Consider the following 14,982-nt stretch of genomic DNA (forward strand, 5'->3'; position numbering starts at 1 on the left):
GTCTTTGTAGATAACCACCAGCGAAATCTGGAAGTCTGGTCCTTGAGATAGGCAGCACTGATCAGACAAAGGCAGGAAGGACTATTGGGAAGTCTGATTTTGCAAGCTGGTAGTAGATACAACTTATTTGGAAAACATAATATTCATAACAAGGTGATTTAAAACAGAATGATTTAATAATATATTTTCCTTTATCTAGTGTCCATGCTTCACTTCAGACGTTAGTATTCTGTTTTATACAAACCCCAATACTTTTATGATTAACAGGAATCTTTTATCAATTATCACAGTGGGGAAGGGCTATGCAGGAGCCGCCCAGTTTTCCCCCGCCCGGAATTGAGCGGCTCGCCTTTTGTCGCCCCCAGGCTCCTGACGGTGTGGAACACACTGGGGAAAGGCTGACGGCGGCCCTGGCGGGCCGGGTGTGGGCGGCGCTAGGACCCAGGAGGACGCAAGGCGTCTCTTAGAGCCAGATTGCAAATTCGCCGTGACTCAGTTCGTGTACTGGAGCAGGTTAGTGTTATCCTGTGGGGCCGGGCTCGGGTGAGAGCAGGCCGGGCGTCATGCAGCTAGCTAGCTAGCTAGCGTGCTTGCTTGCTTCCCCCCTACCTTCTTTCCTCCCTCCCTTCCTCCCTCTCTTCCTCCCTCTCTTCCTTCCCGGGGCCTGCCGCGCAGCTAATCGCGGCCTCTTGTTTGGTGGTTTTTTTAGCAAGCCAAGATGGAGTATGAGTGGAAGCCTGACGAACAGGGGCTTCTACAGATCCTGCAACTGCTCAAGGAATCGCAGTCCCCAGACACCACCACGCAGAGAGCCGTTCAACAAGTATCCTTGGTCGAGGCCTACACCGCGGGCGGGCAGGCGGGCGGAGCAGGCAGAGCGGCGCTGCGGACGTCCGGGCGACCGCTATAGGGAAGCTGGGGGGTCCGGGTAGGGGTAGCGCGGCCACAGGCCAGTGCTGTAGCAGGTAGGTGGCGGCCGGGCCTTTCCGGGGAACCGCCACAGCGAACGCTGTGGGCTGAGCCTCCGCTTGAGCGGGTGGCCGGGGCGCGGCATTTGAACCGCTAAGGCGGCCCATGGGCCACAGGGCCGCTTTCCCCCGCCAAGAGCTCGGGCACCTCTTGCGAGCCCCGAGCCAACGTTCGGGGTGTTTTTGTTTGTTTGTTTGTTTTTTAAAAAAAATTAAATTTGCTTTTTAAAGCCCTGGCTCCTTTGTGGCTGCTTTGGTATCTGCTGCTTTTCCAGATTACTCCATGGTGGGCCTCTGCCAGCACCTAGCCCTCATCCTCAGCAGATCCCACCGAGAAAGCTGGGGCGGGGGAGCGGGGGGGACCTCTGGTCGTCAGGCTGAGTTGATGATGCGGCGCGGGGTAGCTGTCGCCCCTGCGGCAAAGCAGGGGTGAGCAGGGGCTTCCTAAACTAATCCGGCGCTAGGATTCACGGTGAAAGCCTAGCTGGTGGGAGGAGTGTTCCTGGTGGAGCCGACTGCACGCTCTCTGTGACCTGCTGGCTCTGACCGTGTTTTATTGTGTTAGGATGTTTCTGCTTGCCTAGAATCCTGAGCCTGAAATACTACTGTTCGTTACACTTTTTGCATCTCACAAGAAGAGTGAAATCTACCCTATGTGGCTTGTGCAGCTTTGCAGTGCATTTTGCATTAGTGTTGTGGATTCTTGGTTTGTTGTTTGGGTGTTGGGTTGTTTGTTTCCCCCCTCATGTCTCTCTTCATTGTAGAAGTGATGAAATAGCAAGGTTTTAAGCAACAAAGATTGAAAGAGGAAAATTTACCATTAAGTCTAGTAGAAGCATAAGTCTTGAAAAATAAAGCTGTCATCTACTGTCTCCTGTTCCTTGAGCTAACTATAAAGGTGCTTTAAAATATCTAGAAGTCCTGAAAGGATATCCTCCTATGAAGAATATGAGTTTAGTATCTTGATCCCTTTTTATTTAAGGCATTTGCTTGAAGATCTTCACGAAAGGCAACAACACTTATTTATGTAGGTAAGAATATGTATCTATGTTGTGTTAGGAGTTTAGCTTGAAGCCAAATTTGCTTGACTTCTAGACTTTCTTAGTAGATGTGGTCAAACCTTGGAAGGCTTCTGTTCTTACCTGAAAGGTGAAGGTAGATTTCACCTTGTTTTTGCATCTGTGTTTCAGATTCTTAAGATGGTATTGCTTTCTATGAAAAATACTATACAGAAATTGCTAAGTGTTCTGATAATGCCCCAAATTTAAACAGGTGCTCTTTAGTATTTAAAATAAAAAAATTATTATAGTAACAGTGATTATAGTGTAGCTTTCATGTAAAATTACATTTTAAAGGTCTGCTTCAAATAATGGCATCTGGCTAATTATCAGTGGAAGGGCTATCAATGTCAACATAGATATGTATGGCTAGGGTTTAGCAACTTTGAATATTTAGAGCTTTAGCTGTACAGCAAGTAAAATAAATGCCTATGAAGCAAATAATCCTACTAGTTCTAAAAATATTTTTTTGTTAAATGTCTTAATTGTTTGCCATACTGATGATATCTAGTATATTTGGTAACTGCATGCTTATGACTTAAAATATTGTTGAGCATAATAGTAATTAATACCAGGGTGTGAGAACAAGATACAAGGAGAATGCCAGAATGCTGTTCTAGGCAAGCGGTGGCAGAATACTTAGAAATTTGAGGCAAAAGTAATGACAAATTTTAGAAAAACAGCAACGTACCTTCTAACTGTTCAGAAACATAATAATTCTTCTTGCAGTTGCCCCAGAGAACATAATCAAAAGGTTGGTATTGCTAGTTAGATGATTTTTCAGAGAGGTGTCACTCTAGAAAATTGTTTTCTGTACAGGATTTTTTTTTTAAAGACACCATGGATAAACATGAACTTCTTTGTACAAATATCTGGGCATCTACAATGAAACAGCTTCTCACAGTTGAAAGCTCAGACTGGCTAGTTAGCATAATAAAAAATGTATATGATTAATATGAAAGTGACTAGCTTATAAAAATCATCATAGTTGTATTTTAATGCTGAAATGCTTTTATTTATTGTGGAGTAAAAAAAAATATGTATTATGTGATTGTGTCTCAGTGGATTCCTTAGGTTTTGTTGGCTTTTAAGTGTAAATTTTGAAATCTAAAACTGTACAGAGGAATGTAGGGGGTTTGGGGAGGGTGGGAATTTGTGTTTGTTCCTGGATTCTTTTCTCAGATTTCAACATAACTAAAAAGCTACTGCTTCAGTATGAAAATTACATAAATTGTTTTCAAATTGTTCATAGCCTGTATGTTGTGAGCCTATAGTCATAGCATTTTTTAATGATGCAGCAGTACATAGCTCACTTAATCATAGTATTCAGAAAGCTATAAATGCCGTGTGTGAAGATTTTAATTTCCTTAACAGTTTTTCTCTTCAGAAACTAGAACAACTCAATCAGTATCCAGATTTTAACAACTACCTGATTTTTGTTCTTACAAAGTTGAAGTCTGAAGGTAAGTTCTTGGGATATTGACTGGTTTATTAATTTTTTTTTCTTTTTAAAAAAATTATTTTATGTAGCTTTAAAGAAAAAGGAAACTGATTTCTGTACTCAGTGTGCTGGTGGGTTGATCTCAATAGTCATGTAGAAGAACTCTTTATCCTCTTGGGAATCTTTGTGGAAAAAGATCTGATAACATGGTGCTTGTAGTTTCAGTCTTGAAAGAGATTCCATTCTAAAAGTCCGATGAAATCTTAAAAAAATGTGGGAGCATCATACTTCTATCAGACTACAGTGAAATAGTAGAATAACTTTGCACATCATGGTGATGAATCATGACTATACACATTATAAAACATGCTGCTAAATCCAGTTTAGATAGTGATCTCCCTAGTAATCAATCTATTAAATATTTAGAAGATTACTGTTGCAGCTGCTTGCTCAACACTCATCTCTCCCTCCCACCCTGGTGGAATGGGGAGGAGAATCAAAAGTAAAACTTGTATGTTGAGATAAGAACAGTTTAATAATTGAAAATAAAGTAAAATACAGTAATAATGATAAATGATAATGATAATAAAAAGGGAAAAACAAGTGATGCACAATGCAATTGCTCACCATCTGCTGACTGATGCCAAACCCCCCTTCCCAAACCCAGATCGGCCCCCTTCTGGTTAACTCCCACCAGTTTATATACTGGGCATGAAGTTCCATGATGTGGAATATCCCTTTGGTCAGTTTGGGTCACCTATCCCAGCTGTGCTTCCTCCCAGTTTCTTTTGTGAGCCTCCTCACTTGCAGAATATGAGAGAAGAAAAAATTCCTTAACTTAGGATAAACATGACTTACCAAAAAATTAAAACATCAGCGTGTTATCATCACCATTCTCATTCTAAATCCAAAACACAGCACTGTAAAAGCTACTGAAAAGAAATTAACTCTTCCCTACCTGAAACCACATAATCAAATCCTAGAGTTGTCCAAATATTATGTCTATAGAATCTTTCTTCTGAAGCCTTAATTCTAATATAATATAGTTATTTACTGTTGGCTTATTTTTATGGACGTTTGTACAAATTGTTTATGGCACAGTGTAACCTCTTCCAGTTGGAAAATTGAGGCAATTCCTTGGTAATGATCAGTAATGACTATCCACCCTCAGGGCAGATCTCTTAATAACCTCCCTAGAAACCTCTTTCTTAACTCTAAACATGGTATGGATTGCACTGAGGAGAACTGGCAGACATAACAACAAGAACATGCTTTCCTTAACATCCAAAGGGAATTCAAAATTCCCAAAAGCTGCTGTAACAGGCCTGAAGGAGGAAAAGGGGGTTAAAGGCTGGGGAAAATCATCCTCCCCTTTTCCCCCCAGAGACTGGGTACAATTATTAATGGACTCCCAAAGGTAGCACCCAAGGCCAGGGCAGGAGAGCAACACTGAATACACATCCCTCATTGTACTTGATGTTATCATGTCATAAACAGATATTCTACAGTACAGCAACAAAGCAATCCTGATCCCTCTCCCTGCTGTGAAAAAGAGCACTACAAGGAGCATATATGGGAACATACACAGGGTTATGCACCACACCCACATGAACAGACCTAGCAACATTATGACCAGTGGCTCCACACCTAATACAGCCAATGGTTAGATAAAATTAGTTTCCAACCTTCTCTGTTCAGATCTGTTGTTGTCTCAACCCTTTGTGCTGCACATTGGGCACCAAATAAGGCTGTCATGGTTTAGGAATGGTACTCCCCAATTTAGTGCTCCCACTGTGTCATGAATGAGTGTTTTAAGATTTCTTAAAGAATCACCTGCAAAGGTATGAATAAAAACAGGTTTAAAATAAAGCAAAAGCACAATAACTTTCGTTGGCAAAGTTCACTCTACTAACTAGATGGTTAAGGCACACTGAGGAAAAGCAAATAAAAAAAAAAATCCAGAGTCAGTCAATCCAAACTGAAATAAACCTAAAATTATCAGGGAGGGGCAGGGGAGAGACAAAAGGATAGAAAGGGTAAGGATAAAATCTAATGACCTAAAGGCCCAACAGCACTTAAACTTTGCAGTTCTTAAACTTATCAATACTTAACTTAAACTTGGCAGCACCTTAACAGCATTTAACTTGATTTATAATTTAAAAATTTAGCAAAGGTTTCATATAGGATTTACTGTAGCACAGCAGTAACTTGCTTACAGGCCTAATTTACAAATCTAAAGTACTTAAGAATCTCAGAGAGAGCAGCGTTTCTCCCACATTTGCTATAGCATATTCACACTTACATGCACACAGATATAAAGAGTCTGTACAAAGTACCTGTGAAAAATTCCTCTCAAAGGTAGTGAAACACACTTTAGATGCCTTTGCATCTTCTCAATGGGCGAAGGGTCAAGCCTTGAGGAGGGGGATATCAGCCCAGGATTTATCATTGTTCAATGATCCTCTGAGTATAGCAAACTTAAGAGTTTGCTGCGTCTCAGGGGTCTCACTCAGGGAGGTTGCTAGTTGCAGCTGCTGTGGGCCAGGAGAGCTCAAAGGGTTTTACTTTGGACTGCTCTTGATAGGGTTGCAAGAGAGGGCTTTGGTCATAATTTTTCGTCCTGGCTGCACTTCAGGTCCTGCCATTGGGTTGCAACAACCCCCTGCAGCACTACAGGCTTGGGGAATAGTGGCTGGAAAGTGGCCCTGTGGAAAAGGACCTGGGGGTGCTGGTTGACAGTGGCTGAACATGAGCCAGCAGTGTGCCCAGGTGGCTGAGAAGGCCAATGGAGTCCTTGCTTATATCAGAAATAGTGTGGCCAGCAGGACCAGGGCAGTGTACTTGGTGCTGGTGAGGCTGCACCTCAAGTACTTTGTTTTGGGCCCCTCACTACAAGAAAGACTGAGGTGCTGCATCATGTCCAGAGAAGGGCAACGGAGCTGGGGAAGGGCCTGGAACACAAGTCTGATGAGGAGCAGCTGAGGGAGCTCAGGGGGCTCAGCCTGGGGAAAAGGAGGCTCAGGCGAGACCTTATCACTCAACTACTACCTGAAAGTAAGTTGTAGCCAGGTGGGGGTTGACCTCTTCTCCCAGGTAACATGTAACTGGACGAGAGGAAATAATCTCAAGTTGCACCAGGGGAGGTTTAGGTTGGGTATTAGGGAAAATTTCTGTAATGAAAGGGTTATCAAGCCCTGGCATAGGGTTCCCAAGACAATGATGGAGTCACTATCCTTGGAGAGATTTGAAAGCTGTGTAGATGTGGCACTTGAAAACATGGTTTGGTGGTGGACTTGGCAGTACTGCGTTAATGGTTAGACTTGATGATTTTAAAGGTCCTTTCCATCCTAAATGATTCTGTAATTCTGTGTCTAACTGTGGCTGCTAAAAATAATGCTTTCATTGTGGCTTGCAAGGGCTGTAAATAGTGTGTAAATAAAAGGAAAACTCCTTAGGCTTCCTTCCTGGCCAGACACAACATTATTCTGAATAACTGCTTATGGAGGACTGGATTTCTTGGATATGTGCATACCTATCAGTGTATTATAGATATGCAAGGAAATAATAATTGGACATATTAAATTAGTGTAATAATTAGTGAAGAGATTTTACCTTTAATTCAGAGAACATGTCAGGTAAACCTGAGACTGATCAAGAGTTCAAGTAAGAATGTCCTCCTTTAGGATGTTCTCCACCTGAGATTCTCAACACAGGTGCTTTTGGTCAATGAACTATCAAATGGAACACTCCAACCCTCCCCATGTCTTTCTCCATGGTTTATAGGAATTTTCAGTGCAATACAGTTCATCCCTACAGCTTACAAAAGGATTTTCAGCCAACCTTCATAGCATCTTCTCATTTTCCTTCCATCTAAAGAAACTTAGCTCTGGCTTCACTGACCTTGGTGTCTTCTATTCTTTTTCCCTCTCACTTAGGGGAGGATTGAAGGTTTGTAAGTCTTATCTGAGCATTAAAAGAGTTAAGATCTCACATGGGAAATGCCAAAACTGCAGCTTCCAGGCCATGCTGGAGCTGTGCCAGGATCTTAGGAGATTCAGGCCCTGAGGCCGTGCTGGGAGGGTGGGGATGGGGGATGGCTAAGATCTCAATCAGCCTCCCTGGGGCTCAGCTGCAGCACCCACTGGCCATGGCCACTCCTCCTCCCTGCCGGGACATGCCAGCTTTCCAGACAGAGGGCCCGGCTGCCTCTCCCGTCAGGCTACGCGGGAGGCTGGGCGGGCTCAGCCACCCTTCAGCTGTTCTGAGTTGGCGGCAGGGCTCTGCCGAGCTGCGGCTCTGGGGGAGGGGAGAAGGGAAGGCCAGGATTTTAGAAATGGGCCTCTCCTCTTCCTGCCCATTGGGGCCCCTGATTGAAAATGGGGCCCAGTGGCCTCACGGGCCCACCTCACCCTGGCCTGGGCAAAGGGCCCGGACCAGGTTAGTTACCTTGAACAAAGCAGGAAATTAAAGAGAACTTTTTTCTGGGTTAGCTCCTTCAAAATGTGTTTTCACAGAGCAAACTAACTTTCTCCAATTGGTTTCTCGGGCTGTCAATAACCAAACCAGCCTCCAATTGGTCCCATCAACTCACAGACGAAGTTCTCATGGAGAAAAACCACTATGAGTCTGGCCTCTCCCAGGTGTAACCAGCACAACACAGTAGTCAAGGTGCGGCCTCACCAGTGCCGAGTACAGGGGAATGATGATGATAATAATAATACTTGTCACATCTCATAACCACATTCTGTAGTTGACAGAGGTATGTCCACTCATCTACCTTTTAGTATCTTTATTTAAAATTGTAAATCTGTTCTCCTAGAAAAGTGTTTGGCCCTTGAAATGCAGTGCTCTGCAAGAACTTTTATTTTTACATTGTTTAGAAGTTGGTAGGTATTTAAAACCTGTAGTATAGACAAAGTTATAGAATTCTTGTAAATATATATGCATCGGGTGGATTCCTGGTGTTATAAATGAGAGACAAAAGTCTCGATATTCAGCAAAATTTAGATTGTTTTATTTGATATAGAAAGAGCAAGCAGCGCGCTGGGGAACGTGAGCAGTCACCGCCCACTCCACGCTCCACTGAACCTTGGTTTGCAGTCTCTTCTTATACTGTGGTTTCTCGTTGTTCACAAATTCACAAAGCCTTTGGGTGATAATTAGTCACAGATAGCCATCCGGTCCTTGTAGATAACCACCAGGGAAGTTCTGGGAGTCTGGTTTTTGGGATAGGCAGCATTGATTAGACAAAGGCAGGAAGGGCTTTTTGGGAAGTCCGATTTTGCAAGCTGGCAGCCGATACAACTTATTTGAAAAACATAACATAATATAACATAATGTAATGTAACATAATACAACATAATATAACATAACAAGGTGATTTTAAACAGAATTATTTAATCATATAATTTCCTTTATCTAGTGTCCATGCTTCACTTCAGAGCTTAGTATTCTGGTTTATACAAACCCCAATGCTTTTGTGATTAACATGAATCTTTTATCAATTGTCACACTGGTTTATGAAGTTACTGAATTCTATATAAGAGTGATGTTGGTAAATTAATATTTATAGTTACAGAGAATAAAAATTAGTGCTTCTTTAGGAAGACTGAAATATACTTTTAAATCTTGTTCTAATACTCGTATACAACATTCTGGTTTTGGAACTCATAATCAGTTGATTAAAATTATTTTAGCAGTAGCCCCTCTTTTTAAACATGCCATTTTTGTTCAACTAGCACCAATTGTACTAGAAAGTATTTTTAATGGCCCTCAGTCAGTCATCATAGGCATGATAAAAGTCCTTGTGTTATGATGCACTAACTTTTAGTTTTTAAATATTTTATATTTGAAAGTTTTATCTCTTTTTTTCTTATATTTCTTTGGGGATGTTAACAGTTGTCTTGGTTTGAAAGACAGGTATTTGCTAAGGAAAGGCAAGAACCCCTTTTTCTGAGATGGAGAGTGCAACCCCCTCCCTTCTAATTATTATAGTTTCAAATCAGAGGCTTTCTGGCAGAAGATATGGGGATAGGAATAACAGTTCTTTACTAATATATTTAACAAGGCAAACAAAAGAAACAACAACAGCTATAAAAATTGACAACAAAACAGAACAGTATAGCTCAGTTCCAGTCCTTTTTGGCCGCAGACTCCCTCTCCCTGTGCTCAGTTACCGGTGCTGTGGGCAGGGCAGGTCCCGTGCAGCTGAAGGGGTCTGAGTGATGGTGGCAGCGGCCCAGGTGTGAGAGGGATGGAGGAGCGACTCCCCCCTCACGGTGTCAGTCGTGGTGCTCAGCAGAGTGTCCGGAGGTTGTAGGATGAAGTTGGAAGGCAGCAGAGCGATGTCCGACAGCAGGGAACGTGGGTCCTGGCGTTGGGATGGCGGGGAGGATGCTAGGTAGGAGCCCTGGCCATCTTCCTTCGACTCCACGAGCAAGTGAGAGAGCGAGAGCCAGAGAGCCCAGGCCCCTGTCCCTCCTTTCCTTTTCCGGTCTCCCCCTATCCCCCACCTCCCTTCGAGAGAAAACTATTGCTACTAAGGTGTAGCCACAAATACTTAGCATAACAATGGGAAAAATTCCACAGAAAGAAAAGAGAACAATTCAACCCCCAACAATAGTTTTGAAGGTCTAGAATAGATCTGTGTGTAAACTGTAACTCTTGGTGCAAATGAACTTTAAACATCCTTACTTCTTGCCAAAATCAGGGCTTCTGTTCTGGTTTGGGCTGAGGTAGAGTTAATTTTCTTCACAGTGACTGGTATGGGACTGTGTTTTGGATTTGTGCTGGAAACAATTATGATAACACAGGGATGTTTTTGTTACTGATGAGCAGGGCTTACACAGAGCCATGGCCTTTCTGCTTCTCAAACCACCTCACCAGTGGGTATGCTGGGGGTGCACAACTGACCAAAGGCTACAATGCTGATTAAAATTAGCTTTTTTGGCTGATTAGGATTGCTGTAAAATTTAAATTTAAATTTTCTTATACTCTAAGCTAATCCATTCTATGTAGAACCTTGCATCTCACTTTTAGCACGCTTCAGAAATAATACCAAGTTACTTATGCCCTTGGTTGAAGAACTAAACATGAATCTGTTCACAAGTGAACTCTGAAACTAAAAAACTTTGCTATGTAAATTGATGGTTATATTTGGAAGGAGGGATAAGGAAATAAAGATTAATATTTATCACTGTAAGCTTTGATCTTGTTGCATTGTTCTGCAAATCTACTTTATCCTAAGAACTGATGGAAGTTATAAACACAATTATTTTCTGTTGCAGATGAGCCAACACGTTCCTTGAGTGGTCTCATCTTGAAGAATAATGTAAAAGCACATTTTCACAACTTTCCAAATGGGGTAACTGACTTCATTAAAAGTGAATGTTTGAACAATATTGGTGATTCCTCTCCCTTAATTAGAGCTACTGTAGGTAAGTTTACTCTTATTACTGTATTCTGCACACTGAACGTGTTACTGATATAAGTGAGAGTTGTGCTAGTGAGAGTTATTAAACTCCTAAAACTGTTTGCTTCTGATAATTGTCACAACTACATCATTATTTGATTCTGGTATTAATCTTCAGTGTGAATATACAAATATATTTTTCCTTCCTAGTCTCTTAAAACTGAATTAGAAATTCAGTTCGTATCTCTTGAAATGTGACTGAACATAAGTTTAGTTGAATCTGCTAAAATTTAGCTTGCTGCCAATTTTTATACCTAAGACCAGGAGTAAGGTAAAAGTTCTGACTTCAGAACTATTTTAGCATTCCACTTGCATTAGTAAAACACTTGTTAGCTGATTTCCTCTTTGCTCCCCCATATGCACACCTCTTCAGGGAATCATTACACCAGATGTTACATACATTAACATAAGGAGTTTATGTTTTTGAAATAGCTTCTGTCAGGAAACAGTAGATAAAGTGTGGTGATCAGAACATCAGCTACAAGTGTTTTTGTTGTATGTTTTTTTTAATTTCTTAAATCCTGTGGTTTAGTACACCTCTTCCATAACATGAATATTTGTTATTTTTACTTATTTCTAGGTAATGTTGCTTTTCTGTCTGCTCTTTGAGAATATGATTTCTCCCAATTATTACAATTGTAATTTTCCTTGTCCACTCCAAAAACTAGAAAAAAGTGAAATAAATGTATAATTAGGTACAGTAGTAAAAAACAGGGAATGGTTACAAGTTCAGAAAGGCATTCAGCTTGTATCAGCTGATTTCTGTTATAAAATAATGTTATGGTTTCACCCTTAAGTAACTAAGTACCACACAGATGCCTGCTCACTCCCCCATCTCTCTCCCCAGTGGGAAGCAGAATCAGGTTGAGATAAGAACAACTTAATAATTGAAACAAAATAATAATTTCAGTAATAAAATTATACAAATAATATTACTAATCATTGTCATGAGAAGGACATAGAGTTACAGAAGCCAAGAGAAACAAGTGATGTGCCATACAATTGCTCACCACCTACTGACTGATGCCCAGTACATCCCTGAGCAGCAATTGGCCCCTCATAGCCAACTCCCCGCAGTTTATATACTGGACATGATGTTCTATGGTGTGGAATATCCCTTTGGCCAGTTCAGATCAACTGTCTCAGCTATGGTCCCTCCTGGTTTCTTTTGTGCAGCTCCTCACTGGCAGAGCATGAGACACTGAAAAGCCCTTGACTCAGGGTAAGCGCTGCTCAGCAACAACCAAAACATCAGTGTGTTATCAGCATTATTCTCATACTGAATCCAAAACGCAGCACTGTACCAGCTACTGAGAAGAAAATGAACTCTCCTAGCAGAAACCAGAACATTTTCCACCCCTAATTCCATACCATTTACATCATTCCAGGTCACACAGTTCCTAGTACCCCATCACCTGTCTTTTGTTAGATATACACACAGATATACTGCCTTAGTCTATGCACTATGGACCCTGTAAGTCTGTTGAGTTCATTCACTCCAAGTGCCAGGTCCTGCAACTCTGCAGTAGTACAGGCTTGGGGCAGAGTGGCTGTGTTGTGGCAAAGTGGGACAGCTTCAGACAAAGTTTATTAGAGAAGCCCTCTGGTTGAGTCACAAGGTGCAGAAAGGACCGCCTTGCTTTCTAAAACTCCTCAGAGAGAAGAGCCTGGGTGCAGCTGGATACAATCTTAGCTCCAGACTTGGTTAGCAGTTTACGTCTAAAGTATTATATAGGTGTAATTGAACCTTTATACAACTTTGTCCTGCAAGATTAAGGATGACAAACCAGATGTATTTATATAAATATATATGACTTATTATTATAATGATTAGACAAAAATGTCTTGATCAGAATTATTCACTGCACAGTATAGGAGCTGTAACTACTAGTATAGTATGGTGCACTATTTTGAAGCAATATTAAAGCTAGCAAAAACAATTAAGTAGAAATTGATGTTACTCACCCATACCAATGATCATGGCCAGGCAAATCACTTTTGCTCTGCCTTGAGGAGTAACCTTGAGAGGTATCCCCATTTAAGGGAGGAATCTCCACAGATACAGTTCAAGAAGGGGTGTGTTAAAAGACCCTGACATTAAAATTTGGGACTGGGCTTTTATAGTATAAAGTGATTGTCAGTCATATGTCTCCAGACCAGCTCTGTCAGCTCAGCAGCTTTAGATAAGTTATCAGTAGTATAATTTGTTCCTTTATCCGGGTATTTTACCAGGTCTACCACATCTTTGTCTCACTATGACGATGTTTAACTTTGGGATTGATAAGTCACACTGGTTTCAGCATTGTTCAATACCAAAAGCAGCAGGACTCCTCCTTCTTAATTTCTTTCTGATAGCATTGCAAATAGGACATTGTTTAAGTTGTTTTCCCCATTCCAGGCAGAGCATCCTGCTACACTCTTCCATCTGGCTTCAGTCAATCATTGTCTTATGAAATGGTAATGCAGGTATCTCTTGCCTTCATGCTATAAAAGCATCCACTGCATATGTGTACATTATCCTTAAATATGCTGAGGTACATCAGTCTCCTAAGGTTTACTATTTTAACTCATGTGGTTTGACAGTATTAGCTATTTTATAATTATACATTACATGTTTACACACAAAGTTATCAAAATCAGTTAGAATTTAGCCAGAAATATTAAACAGAGCATAATACGGAGTTAGCTATGGATTCTGGCAAAATCCCACTTATTATTTCAATTTATATACTTCTGGAAGGGTTAGTATCCTTATTTGTTGGATTAGGTACCACACATATATACAATGATTACTAATAAAAAACAGATTCCAATTAATAATAATATTACAATAACAGGATGTAACATTAAGTCCAGAATGCCCATTGTGGTTGGAGATCATCTGTGTGAGTTGACACAGGCAGGTGGCCAGAACAACCACAAAACCACCGCTTAAATGCAAGGAATAAATTTATTTAATTACCTCAGTAAGTGGAGGATCTCAAAGCAACACCTGGGCAGAAATACACAAGTGGGAACACAGCACCATCAGACTCAGTCCTTCCTAGTGGGTGGTGGGGCTGCTGTTTGCACCCATTTATCAAGGGCCTACACAAGCGTAGTTTACCACCATGCTGTAATCTCCTCTGTGCTTTTAATGATCTTTGAGCTTTGATCTTCCATCTCCTAAGACTGAGAGCTCAAGCATGTCTGTGAGAGGGTCTCTCCAAACACCTATGTTATCTCTACACAGAGATTCTACTTCTCAAAACAGAGGATAAACAGCAGTAGGCATAATACATGGAGTTTCCCACAGTTATTCTCCAGGCCATGGCATTCCCAGCTGCAAGGTCCCTTGAGCAAATCTATCCTTCTCACCATTCTCCTGCTTTTACCTGTTTCCTCCCAACAGCATCTAAAAGAGCTGTCCCACTAGTTATGTTCTCCATCTCTTTTTATTTGCTCTAAGACATGATGTATTTTTTCCACATAATTTGGGACAGTGATTAGTGTTTTCCAACTTTCCCTTTTCAGTTGTTTTACCAGTTTGTGTAGATCAGGATGTTCCAACAGCTTTTTTACCAGGGTAGTGTTTGAGACAAAGTGTCATATAACACAGAGTTGCCGTATATGTTCTAGAACACAGTTTCTTGTAGGGAATAGTTCACATCACATCCTGCTATGTTAATAAAGTTACGAATACATAGATTGGAGTGGTTAGAAAGCTGGATCTTTGTGTTATTTACTGTTAACACAAGGGGTTCTTTTACATGCACATCCTTGTCCTATGTATACCTGGATGGATTCAGGATCAGCATCAGAGTACATTTCAAAGTGACAAATGCTTTGTTCTGCTTCTAAACAGGTATCTTGGACTTTTTAAGTGTTACTTTAACATATAAGTCCATGTCATACTCTCACCATACAAGCATCTACCTCAGTTGTTTGCTCTGTGTGTGTGATGGTTTTTGAAAGCCTATGTACAGTGTTGCAACAGATGGAGTATGGTTTTGTTGTGATTTAGTCACAGTGTAATGATTTGGTATATGGTATTGTTGTGGTTTA

The 14,982-nt window shown here is 41.1% G+C and overlaps 1 protein-coding gene across 7 annotated transcripts in view; it reads left to right on the forward strand.

Annotated features, from left to right (window-relative positions):
• LOC148220323 (transportin-1-like) overlaps positions 1–14,982 on the forward strand; it is a 143,553-nt gene that overhangs the window by 24,903 nt on the left and 103,668 nt on the right. For all 7 annotated transcript variants that reach the window (XR_015798843.1, XR_015798845.1, XR_015798847.1 and 4 more), the window contains exons 2-5: positions 366–513; positions 710–823; positions 3,414–3,489; positions 10,754–10,903. Coding sequence is in view for 2 of the 7 variants with exons in the window: in XM_088155465.1 (XP_088011591.1) it covers positions 719–823; positions 3,414–3,489; positions 10,754–10,903 (331 nt within the window). In the remaining 5 variants the exon portion in view is untranslated. The remainder of the gene's footprint in view (positions 1–365; positions 514–709; positions 824–3,413; positions 3,490–10,753; positions 10,904–14,982) is intronic.

This window comes from Sturnus vulgaris, chromosome W (assembly GCF_052056855.1).
Source record: "Sturnus vulgaris isolate bStuVul1 chromosome W, bStuVul1.hap1, whole genome shotgun sequence".
Lineage (NCBI taxonomy): Eukaryota > Metazoa > Chordata > Aves > Passeriformes > Sturnidae > Sturnus > Sturnus vulgaris.